Genomic DNA, 27099 nt, shown 5'->3' on the forward strand with positions numbered 1-27099 from the left:
TTTCAAGCATTTGTATCTTCTGGCCAATGGGATGGGGGAGGAGAAAGAATGTCTGGGATGAGTGGGATCCTTGATTATGTTGGCTTCTTTATCAAGGCAGCAAAAAGTGTCAATAGAGTCCATGGAGAGGACCCTGGTTTTTGTTCTGCGCTAATCTCTGTTCACAACTCTGTATTCTCTGCTGATTGTAGGGAGAGCATTTGCCACACCAACCTGTGATGCATCTGGATAGGAAGCATTCGATGGTGTATCAATAAAATCTAGTGACGGTCAGATGGGACATGCCAGATTTCTTTAGCCTCCAGAAGAAACTGAGATTTCTTGGCCATGATGGAACTAGGAGCCTGTTGGTGATATTCACTCCTGGGGACTTGAAGCTCTCAACCTACTTGATCTCAACACCATTGATGTAATCAGGTGTGTGTGCACCACCCACCCTCGTGAAGTCAATAACCAGCTCCTTTGTTTCACTGACATTGAGGGAAAGATGGTTGTCATGACAACATGTTACTAGACTCTTACTTTACCCAGCTTATTGTTATTTGAGATCCGGCTCAATGTGCTGGTATCATTTGTAAACTTGTAGATGGAGTTCGAGCAGAGCCTGGCCACACAGTTGTGAGTGTATAGAGAGTAGAGTAGGGTACTGCTGGTGAAGCCTTGTGGGGCACCAGTGTTGAGAATAATGAAGATGGAGGTAATGCTACCTATCCTTACTGAGTGTGCTCTGTTGGTCAGAAATTCATGTTGTGTGCTGAAGACAGGGTAGCACAGTGACATTGATGGACCTCTGTTGATGTGTTTATTCTGAAGCATGTTACAATTCTGGAGAACCATCAGCACAGTTTACAGTGGGACACATTACATACTGAGCCTATGTCTACTTGATTTAAATAGCGCTAGAGAGACACAGATTACTAGTTTTGTCCATGAAAATGCAGGAAAGGAATTTCTAGGATAATTTTCATAGTAAATGTGAAGCTTTGGCGAAGGGGCTGAATATTGGTGAGGTACGATGAGGTGGGATTTTTATCCATCCCTCCGTAATCTTAGTGGTTTGGAGACTGCAGTCAGGATGGTGGTCTATCCGTTCAGGGAAACTCCATAGTTCCTGGTGATTATACGTGTGGGAGGTGCGTTCAGTTGCAGCTCCTGACTGACTGCATAGAGAGACTGTGGCTGCAGATGAATCAGAAGTATGAGGGTCTGCAGAGGGAACTGAGAGATGGTTAGAAGGTTAAAAAGTAGAAGCATCTAGGGTTACAATCTCTGGGTAAATCCATGTGCTGTGTCCGAGTGGAAGGGGGAAAAGGAGGATAGGGTTTATGAATGTGTGGCTGATGAACTGGTGCAGGTCTGAGATATATCTTAGAGCACTGGGATATCGTCTAAGGCAGAGATCACCTGTACAAGAGGGACATGTTGCAATAATTATTGCGAGAGTTACTCGGATGTATTTGAACAAGTTGAGCAGGATGTGAGTCCAAAAGTGATCATGCAATCAGTGAGAAAACTGAAGTAAATAGGGAGGTTAAAGTGAACAAATGCAGTCAGCAGGGCAGGATAAAGAGCGAGGAAGGTTTGATCACCTAAATTGCAAGAAGCCTGATAGACAGATGATCTCAGGGCATGGTATTGCATGTGGGATTGTGATATTGTATCTATACCAGAAACAAGAGGCATTGAGTGTATATCATATGCTTGGATTTTCAGAAAGCCTCTAACAAGGTCAGGCACACAAGGGTGCTAAAATATGAACGTGTAGATAAGAGATAAAGTACTTGTATAGATAGAAAAGTGTTGATTACCAGAAGTCGGAGATTGGGGATGGGGGGTGCTTTTCACGAAGGCTGCTGGTAACTTTTGGAATTTGAAAGCGGGTCAGTGTTGAATTTGTAGCTTTTCACTTTACTCAATAATAATCCAGATGAAGGAACTGATGATATCACAGAGGAAGGTAGTCTGACCTGGACAGGTTTGAGAGTGGGAAAAGAATATAAAAAAGGGATTGTGGGGTTATATACATTGGAAGGAGGAACAAAGAATTATTTTCTAAATGGGAAGAAATTTCAGAAATCAGAGGGGTAAAGTGACTGAAAGGCCTGGATAGAATGGATGTGGAGAGGATGTTTGTATTAGTAGGAGACACTAGGATCCTCAGAATAAAGGCATGCCCCTTTAAACGAGCTAAGGAGGAATTTATTCAGCCAGAGGGTGTTAAAGATGTGGAACCTGTTGCTAACAGGGGCACAGGAGGCCAAGTCATGGGGTGTATTTAAGGCAGAATGAAATAGTTTCTAACTCTGCCATGGAATGTCTCAAGCCCAGCTGCAAAAGAGCAGGTTTGGGCATAGGGCTATCAACCACATCCCATAAAAACCCGGAGCTGCAGAGAGACCAAAAGAAGCTCCAATTACCTCATCCCTGGCAGATAAAGATATATCTAGAAAGTGGGCTACACCTGAGAACAACTTGAAAGACAGATCCAGAACAGAGGACTCACTCTAGTGTGCTACCAACAGTGACCTGTGCCTCAGTAAGGGTGATGGGGTTAAGCTGACAGATAATGATTGGTAAGGATTTTGCTGGTTATGGGGAGAAGTGGAAGATGGAGTTCAAAAAATAGTCAGCCATTATTGAATGGTGGAGCAAACTTACAGGGTTGAATAGACTAACTGCTCCTATATCAATCTTGCGGCTGAGAGATGGGCAGCATTTGCAGTTCATTGTTGCAAGGTACCAGCGCTAACCAAGGTTGAATCAAGAAAGAAGGATCTGTTGCTCTGATCAGAGAAGAAAAATTTGCATCTCAGAGTGGACTTTCAAGAAATATATTGCAGGAAATTTTGGAGTTATGTAAACCAATTGAATGCTCCAACATCGGTATTCCAGATGGGAAAAAACAAATTTCTTGACTCATAATGATATTGAAAGAGATAATAATAGTGGTTTTGTCTCCTGTTTATATTTGGATGTTGAATTTTTATAATTATGAGATTGCATACTTAGAGGTGCATTGGTAATTCTGTTTTGGAAAACAAAATGCTTTTTCGGGATTAATTTTTAAGGAGAGCCAGAATTACTTTTCACAATTTCCCTGGAGTGTAGGCAGCTGAGGGGTGACGTGACAGAGGAGTATAAAATCAACAGGGGAATCACTGGATGGTCATAGTGTTTATCTGAGTGTAGGAGAGTCTACACTCAGGCACCCGAGGAGAAACTTTTTCATACAGAGTGGAGGGTAGATGAAATGAGCTGGGAGAGCAGGCTGTAGAGACAGGTATAATTACACTGTGGAAGAGACATCTAAACAATTCCACAGTTAGAGATCATTTAGATGGATATGAGCCAAATGTGAGTAAATGTGAGTGACTAGGTCAGATAGACATTGGTAGGCATGGATGAGTTTGGCTGAATGGACTGTTTCCTTGTTGTACAACTCTACCTATCTATGTTTTAAGTGTAAAGCTTGCTTTGAGTAGTGAGTTATGGTGTGTTGTTGAAACGTAAGAGCCATATGGAGAGATTTCGATCTCCTATTTCAGACGTTTTTCTGTTCAGAAATCTCTGCTGTGAGATTGATTCATTTATAATGGAATGAAAAGTGGCTGCCAGGCAAACAGACATTTGTTGGCTCAATGGTTTAATGTCCAAGTTCTTTATTCTTTGTTGTTATCGAGTGATAGAGGTAAACAAACCCTGCAGTAATGTTTGTGTTCTTGCTAATGGACATATCTGACAGATATTTTTCTGAAATTGTGTATATGTAATAAATCAGCCACAACAAATGATAGAAGTGAAAGTTTATTTAGTTCAGATTACCAGTTATGTCAAAAAGTAATCAATGACAAAATGTGGAATTAAATGATAATCTCGCTGTTGTTCACCATAGTTTGTTGATTGCATCTTCAACGGTACTTGGAGCTCAATTCATGTGCGAGCAACTCAAGGAATTTGTCGACAGCACAGTGGGTTGCTGGAGTGAATGCTGTCAAGTTAATAGCCAGGGTAACTGTGATACAATCAGCCAACAGCTGTAAAAGTGAAAAATTATAAAAATGAGACCCTTAATCTTCTCAACTCATGATTTTACCCATCAAATGAATGTTGGTTGTTTGTATTTTGACTGCTTTGCTGTGTATTGTAATAGCAGGAAAAAGTATTCCCATCTAAACTGAACAAAATTACACTTCTAGACCACTGAAACTTCAACTACATAAAGTTGAAAGTTCATAGTTGCTGATCTAATTACAATATCATAGTTTGTGTAATGACAATGAGGAAGATTCTGTAAAATTGCTACGTACCTGAAAGTTGTGAGGATCCACAAGAAGTTCTTCACCATGTTTCTTGGCAAGACTTTCCAGGTGTTTACTCAGGTTGTCCACGTTATGGGCTGCATCCGCCACAGCCTTCATTACCAGGCAACCATGTTTTCTGACGGCTGGGTCAGAGGCTTTGTAGCCATTGAATTTCGGGAAGTACGTCTTAGCTTGGGGGTGGATCTCAAACAACCTTCACAAACATGGAAAATGAAGGCAGAAATTATTTGCAGACACAATGTACACTACATCTCAGAGGATTAAATCATGTTATTCTTCAGACCAACAATCACATTATTTTGGAAAAACTTCAATTCTATGCAGCAAATGTCTTTGCATATTTGTTACTGGTCTCATTGTGCAAGGGAAGTGCACAGAAATGTTAACGATTACAAATAATAGCTGAAAATGCAATAATTATACTACAGGAAAATTACCTGGCTAAAGCATCTGCTCCCCAAGCTTCAGCATTTGCCTTTATCAGGTTACCCAGTTCCTCTATGACCTGTTTGTTGGGGCCAGAGAGCACCATTGTTGCTGAGCTTTCACTTCTTCAAATCTCTCAATAACCAGGAGATGCCTGTGGCTTGATGTGTCTGTATTTATTGCAATTCACACAGAGCCACACCCTCTCCGCCCCACTTTTCCCATTGGTTGTGGGTCCTGATTCATGGTCTACGTAATCGAATGATAAGAGACAATAGTGAATAGAGAACCAGTCATCTGTTTCACAGACAACTGTTAGCAAAGATATCCTGTTCCAGGAAAGCTAAACACCACCTTCATATATTTCATTTGAAGCACTCTTGGAAAGGTTTAGTTTAGTGTCTCATAAGTTATTGACAAATGTAGATTAATATTTATTAATCTATTTGTTTCTAAACTAACCCTAATATAATAATATGATTTTATTGTTACTTTGGGCTGAATCTCATGAAAGATGGATTAAAATGTTGATTAAAATTCCTTCGACTCATAAAAGTGCTTTTGACTAATGAGTGAATGAATATAGAAGTGACTACATAATGACCAACCTGATGTCAAAGGTTAATTGCTTAACAACACAATAATAAGTAATCAATAAGTAAGCACTGAGATCTCGTAGCTAGAAATAAAGTGGCAAACCTAATCAGGTGGGACATAACAGAACCTGATGAGATTTTGAAGTCACTGAGAAATATTCACAAATAGTTCTTTGAAGAAATCTATTTGTAAAAAGTTGTTTTTCATATTTACTAAAATAATTTTGTGATTGGCCTGAAATTAATATGCAATGGTATGTAATGAAGATTTAACAATATCACTGAATATGTCTTAAATGGAGTAATGATACGACAATACTTAACTGAATGTGAATGTGGATCCAGAAAGTGGATGGAATTTTTGTCATGTCTGCAATAGACTTTCAGGATGTGAACGTAAGAAATGCATGCAGATTTAACCACTCAGTCGTTGACATTATCTCTTCATTCAGTTAGAACAGCTCTGATCTGCTTGTTGAACACAACTCCACTATTTTGCCGGATTATCATATCCTTGATTCTATTACAGTCTAAATATCTACCAGTCACAGTGTTGGGTACAATCAACATAAACTCAACACCCACAATACTCTGGAGTAGAGTATGCCAAGGATTCACAACTGAAACGAGAAGCAATTTCCATCATCTCACCATTAGAGTAGCAAACCCTCTTTTGTGAAACTAAATTTCCGACTGCTCTCAGAGTGGAGGAGCAACAATTCATATTCCATAAAGATAGCCTCCAAGGGGGAGAAAACTGAAACATCAGAGGTGCAAAAGAATTTGTGAGTCCTAGTGTGGGATTTCCTAAAGGTTAACTTGCAGGTTGAGTCGATCTTGAGGAAGGCAAATGCAATGTTAGCATTTATTTTGAAAGGACTCAAATATAGGGGGAAGGGTGTAATGCTGAGGCTTCAGGCATTGGTGAGAATGCACCTGGAGTATTGTGAGCAGTTTTGAGCCCCGTATCTCAGAAAAGATATGCTGGCATTGGAGAAGGTCCAGAGGAGCTTCATGAGCGTGATTCCAGGAATGAAAGAGTTAACTTATGTGAAGAGTGTGATATTTCTGGGCCTGTATGCACTGGAGTTTAGAAGAATGAGGAGGTATATCATTGAAAACCTATTCAATATTGAAAGGTCTAGACAGAGTGTACGTAGAAAGGATGTATTATCCTTCTCAACATTACCCTGGATGAGTCACAATTCAGAGGGTACAGACTCTGCATATACAAACATATCCATTAAGAATAGAAATGAAGAAGAAATTCTTTAGTCAGAAGATGGTGAATCTGTGGAATTCACTGCTAGAAATGGCTGTGGAGGCCAAGTCATTCAGTATATTTAAAACAGAGGTTGATTAGATTATTAGATTAGATTATGAGGACACTCAGTCCTCATTTATTGTCATTTAGAAATGCATGCAGGCATTAAGAAATGATACAATGTTCCTCCAGAGTGATATCACAAAATAACAAAAAAGGACAAACCAAGACCCACACTGACAAAACCACATAATTATAGCATATAGTTACAGCAGTGCAAAGCAATACCGTAATTCGATAGACACAGACCATGGACAAGGTTTAAAAAAAAGTCTCAAAGTCCCGATTGACTCCAATAGTCCAATATCAGGCAGCAAAAGAGAGAAACTCTCCCTGTCATAAACTTCCAGGCACTGACAATTAATGCCTCGGAAGTACCCGCCCACAGCAGACTTTGAGTCCGTCCGAAAACTTTGAGCCTCCGACCAGCCCCTCCGATACAGCCTCCCGAGCACCATCCTCTGCCGAGTGCCTTTGACCTCGCACCCGGCCACCGAAACAAGCAAAGCCGAGGTCTCAGAGGCCTTCTCCTCCGGAGATTCCGGACTGCACAGTAGCAGCGGCAGCGAAGCGGGCATTTCAGAAGTTTCTCCAGATGTTCCTCCACGCTTCACATCTGCCTCCATCAAATCAGGATTGTGCACGGATTCCTACTTACACATAACAGATATCCATCTCCAGAGAGGCCACGCGTGCTGTGTCGCGTCGCCATCTTCTCCTCCTCCTCTGGCTCATCTTTAGTCATGGCATCAAAGGTTATGGGGAGAGGTCAGGGTAATGGAGTTGAAGAGGATAATAATTCAGTCATGATGGAATGACAGCAGTCTCTATGGCCCAAATAGCCTAGTTCTGCTCCTAGGCCTTATGGGTTGGGGCCATAAGTGCTGGGGCAAGACTGCAGACAGGACAGAATCAGACTTATTATCACTAACGTACACAATGTGAAATTTGTTGTTTTGTAGCAGCAGGTGAGTGCAAAGATACATAAAATTACAAAATAAATAAATAGTGCTGAAGAAAAAAATAATGAGGTAGTGATCACGCTTTCATGGGCCATTCAGAAATCTAATGGTAAAGGATAAGAAGCTATTTTTGAATCATTGAGTGTGGTCTTCAGGCTCCTGTACATCCTCCTTGGTGACTGTAATGATATGAGGTCATGTCCCACATGGTGAGGGTCCTCAGTAATGGATGCCATCTTCAGGAGCCATTGCTCTTTGACGATGTCCATGAGTCTATAACAGTGAGTCTATAACTCCCTGCAGCCTTTTGCTTTCTTTCACATTACAGCCACTATGCCAAGCCATGATACAACCAGTCAGAAAGCTCTCCACTATCCACCTGCAGAAATTTGTAAGAATATTTTATGACATAACAACTCTCATCAAACTCCAAACAAAGTACATTTGTGGTGTTCCCTCTTCATGACTCTTTGTGACCTTCTCTTTCTTTCCTTTAATTCTTTGTGTTCCCTCTTCATCTATTCCCCATTCTGGCTTCTTCCCTCTAATCCTCAACTGCCGATCACCTCCCTCTGGTAACCTCCTTCATCCCTTGCTCTCATGGTCAACTATCCTCTTTCATCCGATTCCTTCCTCTCCCACCTCCCACTTCACTAATCACCTTCCAGCGTGTCCTCTTTCCCCTTCCCCCACATTTTATTCTGGCACATTCCCACTTCCTTTCCAGTCCTGATGAAGGGTCTGGGCCCAAAATGTTGATTGTTCATTCATTTTCCTAGATGCTGCCTTACCTGCTGAGTTCCTCCAGCATTTTGTGTGTGTTGCTCTGGATTTCCAATATCTGCAGAATCTCTTCTGTTTATATATTATTTACCTGCCCATCTATATATATATATATTGATTTAACTATTTTTGTATCTCCTTATAGATTAATTTATTTGTTGTTTACATACTTTGTTTTCTATTGCACATTGGTTGAGAGTCTCTGTTTTAGTTTTTCATTGATTCTATTATATTTCTTTGTTCTGCTGTGAATGCCTGCAAGAAACCGAATCTCAATGTAGTACATGGTGACATATACGTACTTTAAGAATGCATTTACTTTGAACTTTCCTTTCTCTGGAGCATCTTCTACCCAATGGAAGAGGAGAGAAGAGAGAATGTGTGGAATGTGTAGGATCTTTCATAGCTGCTTTACCAAGGCATTGATAAGTGTAGATAGAGTCCATGAGGGGAGATTGGTTTCTGTGACGTCCATAATCCTGTACAGATTTTTGCAGTCCTATGAAGAGCAGTTGTCATACCAGACCATAATGCATCCAGACAGGATGCATTCTACGATGAATTGATAAAGGGAAAGAGTAGTGTTTTAGCTTCTTGAGAAATTAGTGGTGAGCTTTCTTGGCCATGGCAACTACGTGGTTGGTCTATGACAAGTTATTACGGTAGTTAGATCAGGACATGATGTAAGAAAAACAGGAAAAAGCTATGCAGCATTTACTTTAGTGGTCTGATGCATCACAGTTTGTTTGCAACTGGTCTGACCAAGATCACTTTAAATTGCTGAGATTACAGCCCCATCCTTCATGGAAACCAGCCTCCATTTTGTGGACTCTGTTCACACTGTTCACAATGTCTTAGGGAAGCAGTCAACATCATCAAAAACCCCAGTCCATCTCAGTCATTCAATTATCATCCCTCCACTCCTCTAAACTCATCAAACAGAAGATACATAAGCTTAAAAAATTGTTTGAAGAGAACCAAGGACAAATTCTGTCCCACTGTTGTAGTCGTCTTGAACAGACCTCTAGTATGATAACGATGAACCCTCGATTTCAAAATCTACCTTGTTATGTATCTTCCACCTTATTTGCATATCAATAACACTCTATTCTGTATTCTTTTATTTTTTTTTCCTTTTAGAACATAGAACAATACTAAGCAGTAACAGGGCCTCTGTCACATTATGTCTGTGCAAAATTAAACTAATCTCTTCTGCCTGCACATGATCCATTCCCTGCAATATCTAAAAGCATGCAAGTAAGTTAATTGCAAATTGCCGGATGGTAGATTTGATGAAAATGTGTGGAGAATAGGGTTAATTGAGATGGGAACTAGCATGGATTCAATCGGGTAATTGCTGTTCTTCTATGTCTTATGGAAATGTGGAATACATTTAGCATTCTTTAAAGGAACGCTGTTTTTAAATGATGACTATAAATGGGAATAATGTATCTTTAAGGAAACACAGCAAAATCTTGGGTGAAAATAGTTATTGAAAAGAAGTTTCAAATAAATGAATTTTCAAAGGAGCAGAATTGAAGATTCCAAAAGGGCAGGAGAAGACCCAAAAGTGAGGGGAAGTGGACATCGACTTGAGGATTTTATCATTATTTAACAATTACGTCTTAAAGTCTACATACCTGCCCTGAAGAATGTGGTCAATTACACTTACTATGGATCCAGTTTGAAGGTGAATTTTGAAAGGATCTCAAGTTCTGAGTATTATATGTGATGACTCAGGAGGACAGAGATTACCAAGAATAAGTCACAACTAGATTTATAATTCTACATCAAAAAAATGGTTCTTTTTTTCTACCTTCAGAAGAAAGAAGCTGTGGGTGTTCTCTGGACTAATGATTTAAATATTTGGGAGTTCTCAATGTATAGTCCACCATATATAACATCTCTCCTTCTTAATGCTCTCTTATCTGAGTATAAAATTACACTGCTAAGACCAGCAGGTAAACTTGTGTCGTGTGATCATTATGTTGGGAGGTTTATTTCATTCATGGAGTTACAGGGTCATGCAAAACTGGAAGATGCAGTTTAGAACACAGAACATGTAACATAGAACACTACTGCACTGGACAAGCCTCTGATCCATGATGTTGTGCTGAATTAATTAAGATAATGGCCCTAATTAAAATAAACCCTTCTGCCTTCACATTGTCCATATTCATCAATATGCAGTTTGTCTCAAAGTAACTGTACAAAGGGAAAGCAAAATATTGCAGTTGCCGTTAGCCTGAAATAAAAACAAAATATATTGGAGTTCCTCAACAGGGTAGGCAGACAGCACTTGAGCAGAGAAAATATATCAATGTCCTCTTATTAAAACTGGAAAAGTGGGAAAACAAGCATGTTTCAAGATTCAGGCTGTGGAGAGAACAGGCAAAATATCTAGGGTAGAGACAATTCCTTTCCAGTATTCACATATGTTGAGCTTCCTGGAGGAGCATAGGCATGGAGATGAATGAAGGAAATAGAGAGACAAATAAAATGGTGGTACTCTGAGATGGCGGGAACTGCAGTTGTTGGAAAATAGAACTGAAAGAGAATTTTGCAAATACTTGGATGATCATGCAGCATTTATGGAAAGAGAAAATCTGAGTGAATGTTATCATACATAAATCTGAATGTTCCAACATACACAAGAAAGCCCTGTTATCTGTATTTGTTGGATCTTGGAGGTACAATTTGTTTCTAGGGAAGATGAGGCACTGTTCCTTGAGCTTATTTTGGGCTTTGTTGAAACAGTATAAGCAGCACCAGAATGAGAAATCATAGTGGAAATGAAGTGAAGAATTAAAGTGAAAGGCAATTCAAAGGTCAAGGTCACCCATTGGGATTAAGTAGTGATAGTCTGCAATCCCCCAATCTGTATTTGGTTTCTCCAATGAAGAAAGGCCCACATTGTAAGCACTGAATGCAGTACACTGGATTGGAAGAAGTACAAGCTCAAATTCAAATTGCACAGGGTATAAATACCTTGAAAATTTCCTTTTTTTGTAGCAGCTGTGTATGTTGTAATGTGAACAAAGTCACCAGAGACTCTGAAGCTAATGGAGAGAGAAGTGCTTTATTCAAGAAAAATGAGCATCAAATTAGTAGGCATCATATTGAAACACTCTTGGAGGAAGACCCAATATCGCATGACATTTTTATATGCTAAAGATCAAAAGTAACAGTAGGACAATTCTGTCATTACAATTTATCTCCAATGCAAAATGAATGTTCATCAGCTTTGTCTGGTTTCCTGACAAGTCCAGTCTGCTGCCACAGGAAAATTATTGTTTAGGCTGCCTTTTAAAAATTCAATCTATCATCCATGTTCATATCTGAAGACAGGTTGCTGGTGAAGATAACATTTGTTCTATAACCTAACTCCAGAATGCACACTAACATTATATAACAGGGCAAAGGCAAACATCTGTTAATATAAATTTACATTTACATGAAATATACATAATTTACACATGTACAAATAAAACAACAAAATAAACAATACTAGTGCAAGATTGTGAGAAGAAAGATTAGTTCATTATACCAACACCTTCTTTTTCCTAATCTCAAATATATAATTACAGCAGTCCTGTTTGTCTTTCTTTTCCAATGTATATTGTACAATAAGTAGGTGGGACTCTTTTTCTCAAATATTTCATTCTTTTTTACTGGAATTCATTTTATTCTGCTGCAGAAATGTAGAAATACATAATTACACTCACCCACTCCTTTTGTACAATTTCTTAAATATTGAAGCAACATCTATTATTTCACTTCGAGAAGGATATAATTATATAATATATGTAACTTCAACTGTTAAATTATTTTAACTTCATCAAAATTAAGATCTTAAGTAAACTGGTTTAATGAACATAATCTGATATGAAAGATGATTTAGATGCCTGATGTTATGAATGCTTACAGTTATTTAGGCTTCAGCTTTTTAAAACATTTGGAAAAACTTTTTTGGATCAAGTGGAGTTCAGAGATGGAAGGGTGTAGGTTATCTAAAGCCCTCAGCTTTTTGGTATGATTGGATATCTGCAGGTTTGAAAAGTGTGGAGCAATGGATAATTACACATTTTTCTAAAAACAACCTTTTTTCAAGATAAAGAACTTGGCTTAAGATCGCAGGCAACAACATTCTCTCCATCTAGGGCTACCTTCAAATATTTGGTACAATGATACAGCGAGTTGCTGCTGAACATTTGTTGATGAGTCATTGGAACTTTATCAGCTTTGAAGTGATGAATATACACAATAGACCATTTCCAGAACACTCAAGTGCACAAGTCTTGCAAATCCATGATTGGGTACATCTCAGTTATCAACCATGTTCACATTTGTCCAGCCTTGAGCCAGTTGAGCACCATGTTTCAATATCTACAAACTAATTATTACAACAGCAGACTGTAATGGTAGAACTCAGGACATTTACTGTCCATTTTTGTTACCAACATATTTAGCTTAAAGTGAAGCCATCTAGAAAGAATAAAGCATATAGAAACATAGAAAATCTACAGCACAATACAGGCCCTTCAGCCCACAAAGTTGTGCCAAACATGTCCCAAATTACTAGGCTTACCTATAGCCCTCTATTGTACTAAGCTCCATGTACCTATCCAAAAGTGTCTTAAAAGACCCTATCATATTCGCCTCCAGCACTGTTGCCAGCAGCCCATTCCACGCACTCACCACTCTCTGAGTAAAAAACTTACCCCTGACATCTCCTCTGTACCTGCTCCCCAGCTCCTTAAACCTGTGTTCTCTTGTGCCAACCATTTCAGCCCTGGAGAAAAAATCTCTGACGATCCACACAATCAATGCCTCTCATCATCTTGTACACCTCTATCAGGTCACCCCTCATCCTCTGTTGCTCCAAGGAGAAAAGGCCGAGTTCACTCAACCTATTCTCTTAAGGCATGCTCCCCAATCCAGGCAACATCCTTGTAAATCTCCCCTGCACCCTTTCTATGGCTTCCACATCCTTCCTGTAGTGAGGTGACCAGAACTGAGCACAGTACTCAAAGTGGGGTCTGACCAGGGTCCTATATAGCTGCAACGTTACCTCTTGGCTCCTAAATTCAATTCCACAATTGATGAAGGCCAATACACCATATGCATTCTTAACCACAGAACCAATCTGCGCAGCTGCTTTGAGCGTCCTATGGACTTGGACCCCAATATCCCTCTGATCCTCCACACTGACCAGAGTATTATCATTAATATTATATTCTGCCATCATATTTGACCTACCAAGATGAACCACTTTTATTTAGGTTGAACTCCATCTGCCAATTCTCAGCCCAGTTTTGCACCCTATCAATGTCTCGCTGTAACCTCTGACAGCCCTCCATAATATTCACAACACCTCCAACCTTTGTGTCATCAGCAAACTTACTAACCCATCCCTCCACTTCCTCATCCAGGTCATTTATAAAAATCATGAAGAGTAAGGGTCCCAGAACAGATCCCTGAGGCACCCCACTGGTGACTGACCTCCATGCAGAATATGATCCATTTACAACAACTCTTTGCCTTCTGTAGGAAAGCCAGTTCTGGATCAACAAAGCAATGTCCCCTTGGATCCCATGCCTCTTTACTTTATCAGTAAGCCTTGCAAGGGGTACCTTATCAATTGCCTTGATGAAATCCATATACACTACATCTACTGCACTTCCTTCATCAATGAGTTTAGTCACATCCTCAAAAAATTCAATCAGGCTCATAAGGCACGACCTGCCTTTGACAAAGCCATGCTGACTATTCCTAATCATATTATACCTCTTCAAATGTTCATAAATCCTGCCTCTTAGGATCTTCTCCATCAACTTACCAACCACTGAGGTAAGACTCACTGGTCTATAATTTCCTGGGCTGTCTTTCTTGAATAAAGGACCAACATTCTCGGCGCCCCAATCCTCTGGAATCTCTCCCGTCCCCATTGATGATGCAAAGATCATTGCCAGAGGCTCAGAAATCTCCTCCTTCACCTCCCACAGTAGCCTGGGGTACATTTCATCTGGTTCTGGTGACTTATCCAACTTGATGCTTTCCAAAAGCTCCAGCACATCCTCTTCCTTAATATCTACATGCTCAAACTTTTCAGTCTGCTGCAAGTCATCACTACAATCACCAAGATTCTTTTCCATAGTGAATACTGAAGTAAAGTATACATTAAGTACCTCTGCTATTTGCTCCGGTTCCATACACACTTTCCCACTGCCACACTTGATAGGTCTTATTCTTTCATGTCTTATCTCTTGCTCTTCACATACTAGTAGAATGCCTTGGGGTTTTCCCTAATCCTGCCTGCTAAATCCTTCTCATGGCCCTTTCTGGCTCTCCTAATTTCCTTCTTCAGCTCCTTCCTGTTAGCCTTATAATCTTCTAGATCTCTAACATTACCTAGCTCTCTGAACCTTTTGTAAGCTTTTCTTTTCTTCTTGACTAGCTTTATTACAGCCTTTGTACGCCACAGTTCCTGTACCCTATCATAACTTCCTTGTCTCATTGGAATGTACCTTTGCAGAACTCCACACAAATATCCCCTGAACATTTGCCAAATTTCTTCCGTACTTTCCCTTGAGAGCATCTATTTCTAATTTAAGCTTCCAATTTCCTGCCTGATAGCCTCATGATTCCCTTTACTCCAATTAAATGCTTTTCTAACTTGTCTCTTCCTGTCTCACGTCAATGCTATTGTAAAGGAGATAGAATTATGATCACTATCTCCAAAATGCACTCCCACTGAGAGATCTGACACCTGACCAGGTTCATTTCCCAATACTAAAGCAATTACAGTACAGTCTCTCCTCTTGTAGGATTATCTACATGTTGTGTCAAGAAACCTTCTTGAACATGCCTAACAAATTCCACCCCATCTAAACACCTTGATCTAGAATTTGAGAATGAATTACCATTCTTTCTGACCTTCTCCTCTCTGAGGCTGATTATTCCATCCTCAGCAAGGGCTTTAACTTTGTCCCCCTTCAACCACACCTCAGTCAGTTTCGCACTCACCGTGATGCTGAGCTCTCCTTCCGTTGCCTCTGTCTCTGAGCCCACTTCTTTGGCAACAGTTTCCCACCCCACACCAATGACTCCTTCTCCCATTTCCAATCCTCCTCTTCTCAAACACCTCCTCTGGTCCTCTGCCTGCTCTGAATCTTTCCTTCTCTAAATGCCAACAAGATCGAAACTGCATTCCTCTCTCCTCCTTGAACCTTACCGCCTCTGAATACACAGCCCTCCATTCTATCCAAAAGTCCCAACCTTACCGTCAAACCAGCAGACAAAGAGGGTGCTGTTGTACCCTCCTGATGAAGGGTTTCGCCCCGAAACATTGTCACTACCTCCTCCCATAGATGCTGTCTGGCCTGCTGAGTTCTGCCAGCATTTTGTGTTCATAATTCCCTTGCCTTGCTCTACTCAATTCTACGTCCTACCCAACTATGCCTGCTTTTTCGTTGGCTATGTAGGACAGTGCATGTTGTAAGCCTTCAGTAGTAATGCTTCCCAACTCTTCCTGCACTACATTGACAACTACATGGCTCTGTCATGCAGCCATGATGAGCTCATCAGTTTAATCAACTTTCCCTCCAACATCCACTCTTCCCATTAATTTACCTGGTCCATTTCTGATACCTTCCTCCCTTTTCTCGATCTCTCTGTCTCCATCTCTGGAGACAAATTGTCTACCAATATCTTTTATAAACCTGCTGATTCCCTCTTCCCAACCTGTGTCCTGTAAAAATGCTATCCCATTTTCTCAGTTTCTTTGTCTCCACTGCATCTGTTCCCAGGATGAGGCTGTCCTTTCGGGAACATCAGGGATGTTCTCCTTCTTCAAAGAGTGGAGTTTCCCTTCCTCCACAATTGATGCTACCCTCAGTCATATCTCCTCCATTTCCTGGATGGCAATACTCACATCATCTTTCTGGACCTTAACAGGGATTGAGTTCCTCTTGTCGTCAGCTACACCCCATGAGCCTCTGAATCCCACGCATTATTCTCCACAAACTTCACCATCTTCAATGGGATCCTCTGTGATTCCCTTGTCCATTTGCCCATTCCCACTGTGCCCCCTCCTGGCACATACACCTGCATAACAGATATGCTTGCCCATTTACCTCTTCTCTTACCCAAACAGTCCTTGTCGATGAGGCAAGACTACATCTGTGAATCTGTTGGGGGTCATCTATTTTATTCGGTGCTCCCAATATGGCCTCATCTATATTGATGGGACTAATAGAAATGAGAGTCAGCTTTGTCGAGCACTGCTGTTCCATTCACTAAAAACAGAATTTCCCAATGCCCAACCATTTTAACTGCCATTCCTGTTTCCGTTCCAACATATTGGTCTATGTTCTCTTCTGCTACAATGAGACCACTCTCAAGGTGGAGGAGCAACACTTCATATTGCATCTAGGAAATAGTCAGCCCTCTCATCGCTTTGACCAAAGTGCATGACTATTCCACTTCCCAACACTGTGTTCCATCTGCCACTTCTATTCTGATTCTCATAATCTGTTTCAGTCCTTCTGTAGCCTCCCTACTTCCTCAAAACTACCTGCCCCTTCACCTATCTTCATATCATCTGCAAACTTTGCAACAAAGCCATCAATTCAATCATTCAAATCACTGATAACTAATGAAAAAAGAATTGATCCCAACACAGACCCCTTTGGAACACCATTAGTCACCGGCAGCCAACCAGAAAAGGCTTCCTTTATTCCCAGTCTTTGTTTCCTGCCAATCAGCCACTGCTTTAACCATGCTAGATTATTTCCTGCAATACCATGGGTTCATAGCTTGTTAAGCAGCCTCACGTGTGACAGTTTGTCAAAGGCCTTCTGAAAATCCAAGTACACAACATCAATCAATTTTCCTTTGTCTATCCTGCTTGTTATTTCTTCAAAGAATTCCATCATGTTTGTCAGGCAAGATTATCCCTTGAGGAAACCATGCTGACTACAGCCTATTTTATCATGTGCTTCCAAGTACCCTGAGACCTCATCCTTAACAATCGACTCCAACATCTTCCCAACAATTGAGGTCAGTCTAACCAGCCTATAATTTCATTTCTTCTGCCTCTCACCTTTCTTGAAGAGTGGAATGGCATTTGCAATTTTCCAGTCTTCCAGAACCATTCCAAAGTCTAGTGATTCTTCAAAAATCATTACTAATGCTTCCACAATCTCTTCAGCTACCTCTTTCAGAACACTGAAGTGTACACCATCTGGTTCAGATGACTTACCGACCTTCAGACATTTTAGTTTCCCGAGAACCTTTTCTCTAGTAATGGTAACTTCACACACTTCATGATCCTTGACACCTGGAACTTCTAATATACTTCTAGTGTCCTCCACAGTGAAGAGTGATGCAAAATACTTATTCAGTTCATCTGACATTTGCTTGTCCCCCATTACTACCTCTCCAGAGTCATTTTCCAGCTGTCTGATATCCACACACACCTCTTTTTTACACTTTATGCATCTAAAGAAATTGTTGGTATCTTCTATGAGAAAAAGCCATCTTGTAAGCACTCTACAAATGCCCACTGCTGGGATCCAGCGCCAACCTGATTTCCCCAATCTGCCTGCATGTTGAAGTCCCCCATGAGTATTGTAACATTGCCTTTTTGGCATGCAATTACTATCTCCCATTGTAATTTGTAGACCAAATCCTTATTACTGCTTGGGGATGTGTATTCAACTCCCAACAAAATCTTTTTATCCTTGCAATCCCTTAGCTCTATCCATCTTCCAATCACACGTCACCTCTTTCTAATGATTTGATTCCATTTTTACCGTCAGAGCAACGCCGCCCCCTCTGCCTTTTGCTTGTCCTTTCGATACAATGTGTATTCTTGGACATTAAGCTGCTAGTTGTAATCTTCTTTCAGCCATAAATCAGTGATGTCTACATCATCAAAGTTGCCAATCTGTAGCTGTGCTGGAAGATCATTTACCTTATTCCATGTACTGCGTGTATTCAAATATAAAGCAACTCAGGACACTAGCTGTACTGTGCTCAACCTTTTGATTCCTAACTTCCTACCGGCATCTGCCTCAATAACCTCTCCGCTAACTGTTCTAATACTCTGCTTCTCATCTCCCTGCAACTCAAGTTTAAACCCCACTGTGCAGCATTAACAAACCTTCCCATTCGGAATTTCCAGAAGTCTGTTGCTTTCAGAGAGATAATGATGATTGGTTCACTAATTATGATCAAGCTGAGGGTTAAGGTCATAACAAAGTCTAAAGTTCAAAGTATATTTATTTTCACTGCATGTACATACTCCTCCAAGAGGTCTAGAGCCCTGTCGTAGGGTTTGGGGGCTTGCGTGCCACCATGACCTGGAGAGCTGGAGTCAAGGCTTTATGCTTTAGCTCTTGGTAGGGTCACTCTTGCCAAACACATCAAAAGGTAGTGGCCAGACTAAGAGTGGTCCACTGGTCTTCCAGAATCGGGGGTTCAGTTCAGGGCTAACAACCCTGACTGGCAAAATAAAACTCTTATGGACAGCAATGACAAATCCTTCTACATCTGAGTGTGATGGTATTCCCGAGTCTCCACCTGGAACTTTCATGACTGGCAGTAGTGAAAACCAAGCTACTGACATGATGAAGGATGCCCTGAACACTGTTAGAGATGCAGAACCTTCATTGCTGCCATAAATGGCAGCGCTGTGACAGGCAATGTTATGTACTGTACACACCCTGTGGCCACTTTAACAGCTACTTCCTGTACCTGTACCTAATAAAGTGGCCACTGAGTGTATGTTTGTGGTCTTCTGTTTCTTTTGTCCATCCACTTCAAGTTCAATGAGCTGTGCACTCAGAGATGTACTTTTGCACATCACTGTTGTAATGCATGATTATTTGAATTAGTGTTACCCTCCAGCCTGGTCATTCTCCATCGACAATTAATAAGGTAGTTACGCTGACAGAACTGGATGGTTTTTGTTTTATGCATCAATCTCGATAAACTCTAGAGACTGTTGGGTGTGAAAATCCCAGGAGATCAGTTTCTGAGATATTCAAACTACAATCATTCTGTGGTCAAAGTCACTTAGATCCACTTTATTCCACATTCTGATGTTTGGTCTGAACAACATCGAACCACTTGGCCAAGATTGCTGCCACATGATTGGATGATTAGATATTTGCATGAATGAGCAGGCATACCTAATAAAGTGGCCACTGATCGTATGTCACCATTGACTCATTTTCTTACAGGCATTCACAGTGGAACAAATAAATACAATACAATCAATGACAAACTATGCATAAAAAACTGATAACCAAAGGGCAAAAGAAGACAAACTGTGCAAGTACAGTAAATAAATAAATAAGTAAATGGATAACATTGCGAACTTCAGTTGTGGAGTCCTTGAAAGTGAGTACGCAGGTTGTGGAATCGGTTCAGTGTTGAGGTGAGTAAAGTTATCCACATTGGTTCAGGAAGCTGATGGATTAAGGGTAATAACTGTTCCTGAACTTGGTGATGTGTGACTTGAGGATCCTGTACATCCTTCCTGACGGTAACAGTGAGAAGCCAGCATGGCCTACTGATATGAAATTCCATTATCATATTGAGTGGGTTACTGTCAATACAGACTGAGGTAGCTCAGTAGAGAATTCAGTTGGCCACAGTTGCTACAAGGCATTGGTTACCTAACAGGATTATCACACCATCTCCCTAAAGACAAGGTTTTCCTGACACATTCTTCCAGATCAATAATGAGAATAATAAAGGACATCAATTTCCACCTCAGGGCCGAAACACTGAGAGATGGCAATTCAAACTGATTCATCCACAAACATTTTGACTTCTGAGCATATTTCATCAGTTTAACAACTTTTAGTTTTAGACATTATTCTTAAAATGTTTTATGCATTTTAAAGTTAGAACACAATCCTGATAAACAAGTACTAAGCATTCATTCAAAAGTGATAGTTTGCAGAAACCTGCATTGAGTTTTCCTGAGCAGATCATTGTGATACAAGAGTCTGCAGATGCTGGAATCTGGAAGAACAAAAAAATCTGCTGGAGGAACTCAACAGGTCAAGCAGCATCTGTGGGGGAGGGAACTATTAGTGTTTTAGTTGAAAACCCTGCACCAGGATTATAGTATTTTGGATACTCATTGCTTTATTTTCTAGTCATATTGAGCTCTTTGAATGACATCTCCTGCTGTTAGGATTTTCCAGGGTTTGGCATTGAACGTGACAATAATCAACAATAAGCAGTATCATTTTTTTTTCCCCTTCTAGAAAGCACTTTCTGAAATAAATCAATTTGCTTGTCTGAATTGACTTCTGTCAGTGGCACATTCATCAAACATTGCATGGGAGCATGCTATCGAGGGAGGGAGACTTTTTGAATACTCTTTGGATAACTGAATTTCACTCTTCAGTGCTGCACTGTGCTCATTCCTTCAGGTCTTGTCCCATTCTGCACGTGTGGCACCAAACCTCTCCCCAAGAAATAAATGACAGAAACACTCTGCAGTCGAGCAGTACCTGAGCAAAAAGAAACAGAATTATCTTTCCATGTGAAAGACCCATCATCTGAACTGGGAAAGACAGAAATGAGTGAGTCGAGGTAGTGGAGAAGGTGGAAGAAGGTGATGGCTGGAACAAAGGGAATTTCTCTGATGGGGTGAAATAGAACACAGAATACTGAAACTTGTACAGTTCAGCACAGTAAAGGCCCTTTTGTCTGTGATGTTGTGTCGACCCTTAACCGACTCCAAGATCAACCTAACCTTTCCCTCCCAGACAACCCTCCATTTTTCCTTCCTTCATGTGCATATTTAACATTTTCTGGCTCTTCCACTACCCTGATGGTGGTGATCAAGCACCTACCACTCTCTGTGTAAAAGCACCCGCCTCTGACATCCCCCTGTACTTTCCTCCCAACACTTTAAAATTATGCCCTCTTGTAAACAAGACTTTTTCAGTCTGAGGAAGAAGCTTTTGTCTGTATACTCAATCCATGCCTCCAATTGTCTTGTGCATCTTTATCAAGTCACTGCCCATCCTCTTTCTTTCCAAGAAGAAAGGCCATAGCTCAGTCAACCTATCCTCATAAGACATGCGCACCACTCCAGGCATCCTCCTGGTAAATCTGCAATGCACCCTCTCTGAGGCCTCTCAGCTATAACAACACTCTCTAAAGCTTTCGTATCAGAACTGAACACAATACTCCATGTGTGATCAAACCAGAGTTTTACAGGGCTGCAATATTACCTCGCAACTCTTGAATTCAGCCACCTCGCCCCCTACCCAACACACTATATGCTTTCTTAGCCTATCAACTTGCACTGCAAGTGTGATGGATCCATAGACGTGAATCCCAATATCCATCTGTTTCTCCTCACTGTTAAGAATCCTGTACCAACTCTATTCTGCCTCCAAGTTTGACATTCCAAAGTGAATTACTTCACACCTTTCCCAGATTGAACTCTACTAACCATTTCTGAGGTCAGCTCTGCATCCTATCAATGTCCCATTGTAACCTATGACAACCTTTTCCACCATCCACAACACTACCAAACTTCCTGTCGTGTGGAAACCTACTAACCACCCTTCCACTGACTTATCTGTCACTTATAAAAATCTCAAAGGGAAGAGGTCCCAGAAGAGATCCCGGTGGGACACCACTGGTCACCAACCTGCAGGCAGGATATGTTCCATCTGTTACCACACTGAGCTTTTTGTGGACAAGCCAATTCCGAACCCACACAACCATATTTTCCTGCATCCTTGCCTCCTGACTTTCTAAATATGTCTATCATGGTGAACGTTGTCAAATACCTTACCAAAAATCTGTATACACCACATCCACTTCTCTGTTCTCATTGATTTGATTTGTAATACGGTATCAATCAGAATCGTGAGGGAAAACCTACCCCTTACAAAGCTGTTGTGTCTGTACAACTACATAGCAATTAAATAAAGTCACGCATGCAGAGGTGATTTTAACTGGTGTATTTACAATGCAGAGAGAGAGAGAGAGAACAGATCAATGTACATGCATAGTTATTTATTGGCCAATAATCAGTGCTAAGAGGAGTCATTGTGCTGAAAGAAAAAGAAATACTTCCTCCCTCTTCAGATTAATGTAACATAAAATGGTACACGTAGCAAAACATTCAAATTCCTTTTAACAAACCCTATTCAAATAACCCTGTTTTCACAATGACAGTCCATAACTAACTTCACTATACTGTATTAAAGATTCAGTCTTTTGGGTAGTGCTCTGTTTCTTTCAGGATGGCGTCTCCTGACCTGTGGAGTGGCATCAGGTTTGGCAGGTGTCTTGTCAAAGACAGCGTTCTCTGTTGCGTGTGTCACGTTGCTGTCAGTGACATGATCATCACTGAGAGGTAGGTCCGGTGGCTGTAATGTGTCCAACCTGTTGGATGCAGTCAACTTAGGTGTATTCTTTGGCTGAGAATCCAGTACCTGGTCCACATGATGTCTCCAAATATGATCTCCAACATCCACTGTGTACATCAGTGGTCCAGTTCTTGTAGCCATCCCATCGGATGTTCTCTTCTCGGTAATCACACACTTAGACTTCCTGTCCAATCTTGAAGCTCCTTGCTGACTCACTTGGCAACTGGCTGAACTGTTTATTCTACACTTCCCTCCATAGATCTAGTCTCAGGAGACACATTTTCTCCTTTGTCCTTGAACTGTGCTATCCTCACTCCAGTCAGCCTGCTGTTCTTCATATCCATGTGGAAGGCATCGGGGGTTTTCTTAATCCTATTGGCCAAAGCCTTCTCAAGTCCCCTTCCACATGTCTTGTCATCAATGGTTCCCTTACCCTACTATCCATTCCTTGCCTCAATGGGACAAACCTGTACAGAGGCCTATGCAAGTGCTACCTAAACAACTTCCACACTTCCGTTGTGTATTCCCCTGAGTACATCTGTTCCCAATTTATGCTCGCAAGTTCCTCCCTAATTCTCCCCTCCACAAATAAATGCTTTCTTCTGTACTCTGCTCCTATCCACGTCAAGGGCTATGGTAAAGGCCAGGAAATTGTGGTCACTGTCTCCAAAATGCTTACCCACCAGAAGATCTGTCTCCTCTCCTGGTTTAATTTCTAGATCCAGCTCCATTATGGCCTCTTCTCTAGTTGGCCTGTCCATGTACTGTGTCAGGAATTCTTCCTGGACACACCTAATAAATTCTGCCCCATCTAAACCTTTTGCTCAAAGGAGAAATTAATCAATAGTAGGGAAGTTGAAGTCAGTAATGACAACAACCATGTTACTTTTGCATTTTTGCGTTTTCTAAACTCTGCCACCTGATCTGTGTCTGTTGCTATCGATGGATCAACTTTTGACTCAGGAGTTGATTGCTTCAGGATATCCCACTCTCTGCAGTTGTTATACTATCCCTGATTAGCAATGCCTCTCCTCCCTCCCTGTCCCTTTTGAAACATCTAAACCCCAGAACATCCTGCAACCATTCCTGTCTGTCACGGCCAAAACATCGTAGTTCCATGCTCCGTTCATCGCTTTTTTTCCTGATAGTGTCTCTACAATAGACACTTTCCAACCCTTCTAAGTGACTGCAAATCGTGCTGTTTTCACTGTCTATTCTTCCTGACAGTCTCTCTACAGGCTGCATCTACCTATACAACAATGATCCCATTCTCTGACATATCACTCTGGTTCCCATCTGAATCAGAATCAGGTTTAATATCACTGACATGTGTCATGAAATTTGTTGCTTTGTGACAGAAGTACATTGCATTACATAATAATAATGTAACAAGATAAATGAAAATAAGAAGGATATATAAAAATATTAAATTATTAGTGAAAAAAGAGAGCAAAGAAATAATGAGTAGTGTTCATTTTGGTGGGCTCATTGTCCATTCAGAAATCTGATGGCAGAGGGAAAGAAGCTGTTCCTGAAATGTTCAGTGTGTGCCTTTGGGTTCCTGTACCTCCTCCTTGACAGCAGCAATGAGAAGAGGGCACGCCCTAGGTGATGGGGGTCCTTAATGATGGAAGCCACCTGCTTCAGGCATCACCTTTTGAAGATGTCATGGATGTTAGGGAAGACAGTGCCCATGACAGACCTGCCTGACTTTACAACTTTCTGCAGCTTTTTCCAAACACGTGCAATGGCCCCTCCACATCAGACAGCGATGCAACCAGTTAGAATGCTCTCCAGAGCACATCTGTAGAAATCAGCAAGAGTCTTTAGGTCTTCAGTGATGTACCAAGTCTCCTCAAACTCCTAATAAAGTATATCTGCCTTTGTGAATTCTTTGTAATTGCATCAATATGTTGAGCACAGGATAGATCTTCAGAGATGTTAACACCCAGGAACTGGAAAGTGCTCAGCTTTTCCACTACTGATCCTTTGATGAGGACTGGTGTGCATTCCCTCAACTTTCCCTTCCTGAAGTCCACAATCAATTCCTTAGTCTTACTGATACTGAGTTCAAGGTTGTTGTTGTGACACCACTCAAACAGCTGATCTGTCTCGCTCCTGCACGATAGTGATGGGAGAATCAGGGAGGTGTTTATGGATATGTAGGGAATGGGTACGGAAAACCTAACAGTTTTGTAATTGTTCTGATAACTGACCATGCGTCAATGGGCTGAATGGCCTCATACCTTGTGAAATATGAGAAATATGTGACAACTTGGCTGCTGCTTATCCTCAAAGTACAGCAGTTAATTTATTTCTGAACTACTTCAGCAGACACAAAATGCATTAAACTGTCCTGTACCACAATGCCTCCTTTTTAATGCCAAACCATTGTTGATCTCATCACTGAGGAAATCATAGATTTTCTACTTTTCATTTTCCAGAAATGAATAATTTACCTCTAATTGTGAGTGAAAATAGTTTCTTTATTGAAGCAAAAGGAATGCTTACAGATATTCTGCATGCTTTGAAGAAAATTACCAGACAGAGAGGAATACTGTACCATGTTTACGTTAGCATGACTTGAACCTGATGTTACACAAATCCTTTAAGCAAACAACACATTGTAGATACTGATGATACATGTTTTCATTGCATTTCTGAAGCTGGTGGAGGCTGCAGGTTATAGATTTAATGGTAGTTGTTGGAGAGAGCTTCTGTCACCAGTTTAAAAAACTTGTAGGCAGCTTCATGTTCCTCTGGTCCAAATGCCGTTTTATCACGAAGAGCAAGTTCAACAATGAAGGCCTGGCTGAGAAGCTGTGAAGAAAAACAATAATTATACAACATTGAAACAAAACTGGAAAGCAAAACTTAAATCTCAAATGACGGAATTGCCCAGAAGGAGACCATTTTGTCCTCTGGGTCGATGTCAGTTCCCAGTGTTGTAAATATGTTGGGCCCCAGCTTTTTCCCTGTACCCCAACAACATATCCCAGTCTCATGTGCCCATCAAAGCCTTTTTGACCCTTTTTGACAAACAGTAGCTAATTAACCTGAAGTTTGCAAACTGGAGCAAGCTCTCTACAGACAGCCAATGTAAGGATTATATCTGCGTCCCTGGAGCAGTGAAGTTGAAATAACTTCTGCATCTGTCTGATGGTGAATAAAGGGAAATAGAAAACAATTCATGTTCCTGTGCAATCCTGTCTAATCTAGTGCATGAATTGTTGTGTGAGCATCCTGTGTAAATAGCTCTCATTAAAGTAATTAAACTTTCCAAACTCTGATCCCCTCTTCAGATCTAATTCTCCAGGAAAGCTAGAGAAGGACTTTTCCACTGCAACCAGGTGATCTCCTTTTCTTCAATATTTGTTGGTCATGACTCTGTAATTTGGAAACATGTATAGTACCCCATTAGCAATAACATGTGTATTATGAAAAGATCAGTTTTTACCTTGAAATTCTGAGTGTCCACTCCAATTGTTTGATGTTTACTGCTCAGTTCATAGAAATTAGTTTCAATATTCTTCAAATCCCCAATTGCAGTGTTCAGAGCCTTTAACACTTTGCCTGCATGAGTCTGAACACCAGGGTCACAGGCTGCAAAATGGCCATTGAAATTTTTAAACAGTCTGGTCGTCCAGGGATAGACAGCGAATACCCTAGAAAGAGAAAAAAACAAACTGCCCACTTTCTGTTGTGATAACTTAGAATTAATTAATTTCTCAAAGTTCACGATTGAGGAAATTTGTATCAAGTAAAGAGTTAAGTTTCTGTGGGTTTGACTAGAACCTCAGTGCAGAATTGAATACTAGTTCCCTCATCCTATAAAAACATCTAGGAAGCACAGAAAATTGAAGAAGTTTCACTGGGACTATAGTTAAAAGTATAGTGCATGAATTAAATATAAAACAGAAAATGCATTTGAGAATCCTACCTTGCCAAGGCTTGGGCAGTTATTGTTTTCTTATCCATCTGGTCCCATTTGCTCCTGATGTATTGCTCCTGAGCCTCTGTTAATTTCACCATTTTGGTTGTTAAGCTCTCACTGTCACTGCTTGCACAAGAAAGCTGTGTTGATCTGGAGTTTTAACTTCACTTTTATAAGCTGCAATAGGGCTCATCTCAGACTAACACTCAACTCTAATAGGCTGACCTCTTGGTGGGTTGGACACACTCTCCAAAATTGGGCAGCAACCCTACATTATTTGAGTGTTAAGATAAACACTTGCTGAACAATTGCTTGTCTGAGCCTCGCTTATGCTCATC

General features: G+C 40.7%; 2 protein-coding genes across 2 annotated transcripts; both read right to left on the reverse strand.

The window, feature by feature from the left end:
- Positions 1-3788: 3788 nt before the first annotated feature.
- Positions 3789-4897, reverse strand: LOC140735586 (hemoglobin subunit alpha-like). Its single transcript, XM_073060808.1, has 3 exons — positions 4760-4897; positions 4308-4515; positions 3789-4034 (listed from the first exon to the last, which is right to left on the reverse strand). Exons 1-3 carry the CDS (start codon positions 4852-4854, stop codon positions 3909-3911), a joined length of 429 nt encoding a protein of 142 aa, XP_072916909.1. The 5' UTR covers positions 4855-4897; the 3' UTR covers positions 3789-3908.
- A 20395-nt stretch (positions 4898-25292) lies between these two features.
- On the reverse strand, positions 25293-26881 carry LOC140735588 (hemoglobin subunit beta-like). The gene is made up of 3 exons (XM_073060810.1): positions 26768-26881; positions 26285-26492; positions 25293-25647 (listed from the first exon to the last, which is right to left on the reverse strand). Exons 1-3 carry the CDS (start codon positions 26857-26859, stop codon positions 25519-25521), a joined length of 429 nt encoding a protein of 142 aa, XP_072916911.1. The 5' UTR covers positions 26860-26881; the 3' UTR covers positions 25293-25518.
- Between the last annotated feature and the right edge of the window lie 218 nt (positions 26882-27099).

This window comes from Hemitrygon akajei, chromosome 11 (genome assembly GCF_048418815.1).
Source record: "Hemitrygon akajei chromosome 11, sHemAka1.3, whole genome shotgun sequence".
Taxonomy (NCBI): domain Eukaryota; kingdom Metazoa; phylum Chordata; class Chondrichthyes; order Myliobatiformes; family Dasyatidae; genus Hemitrygon; species Hemitrygon akajei.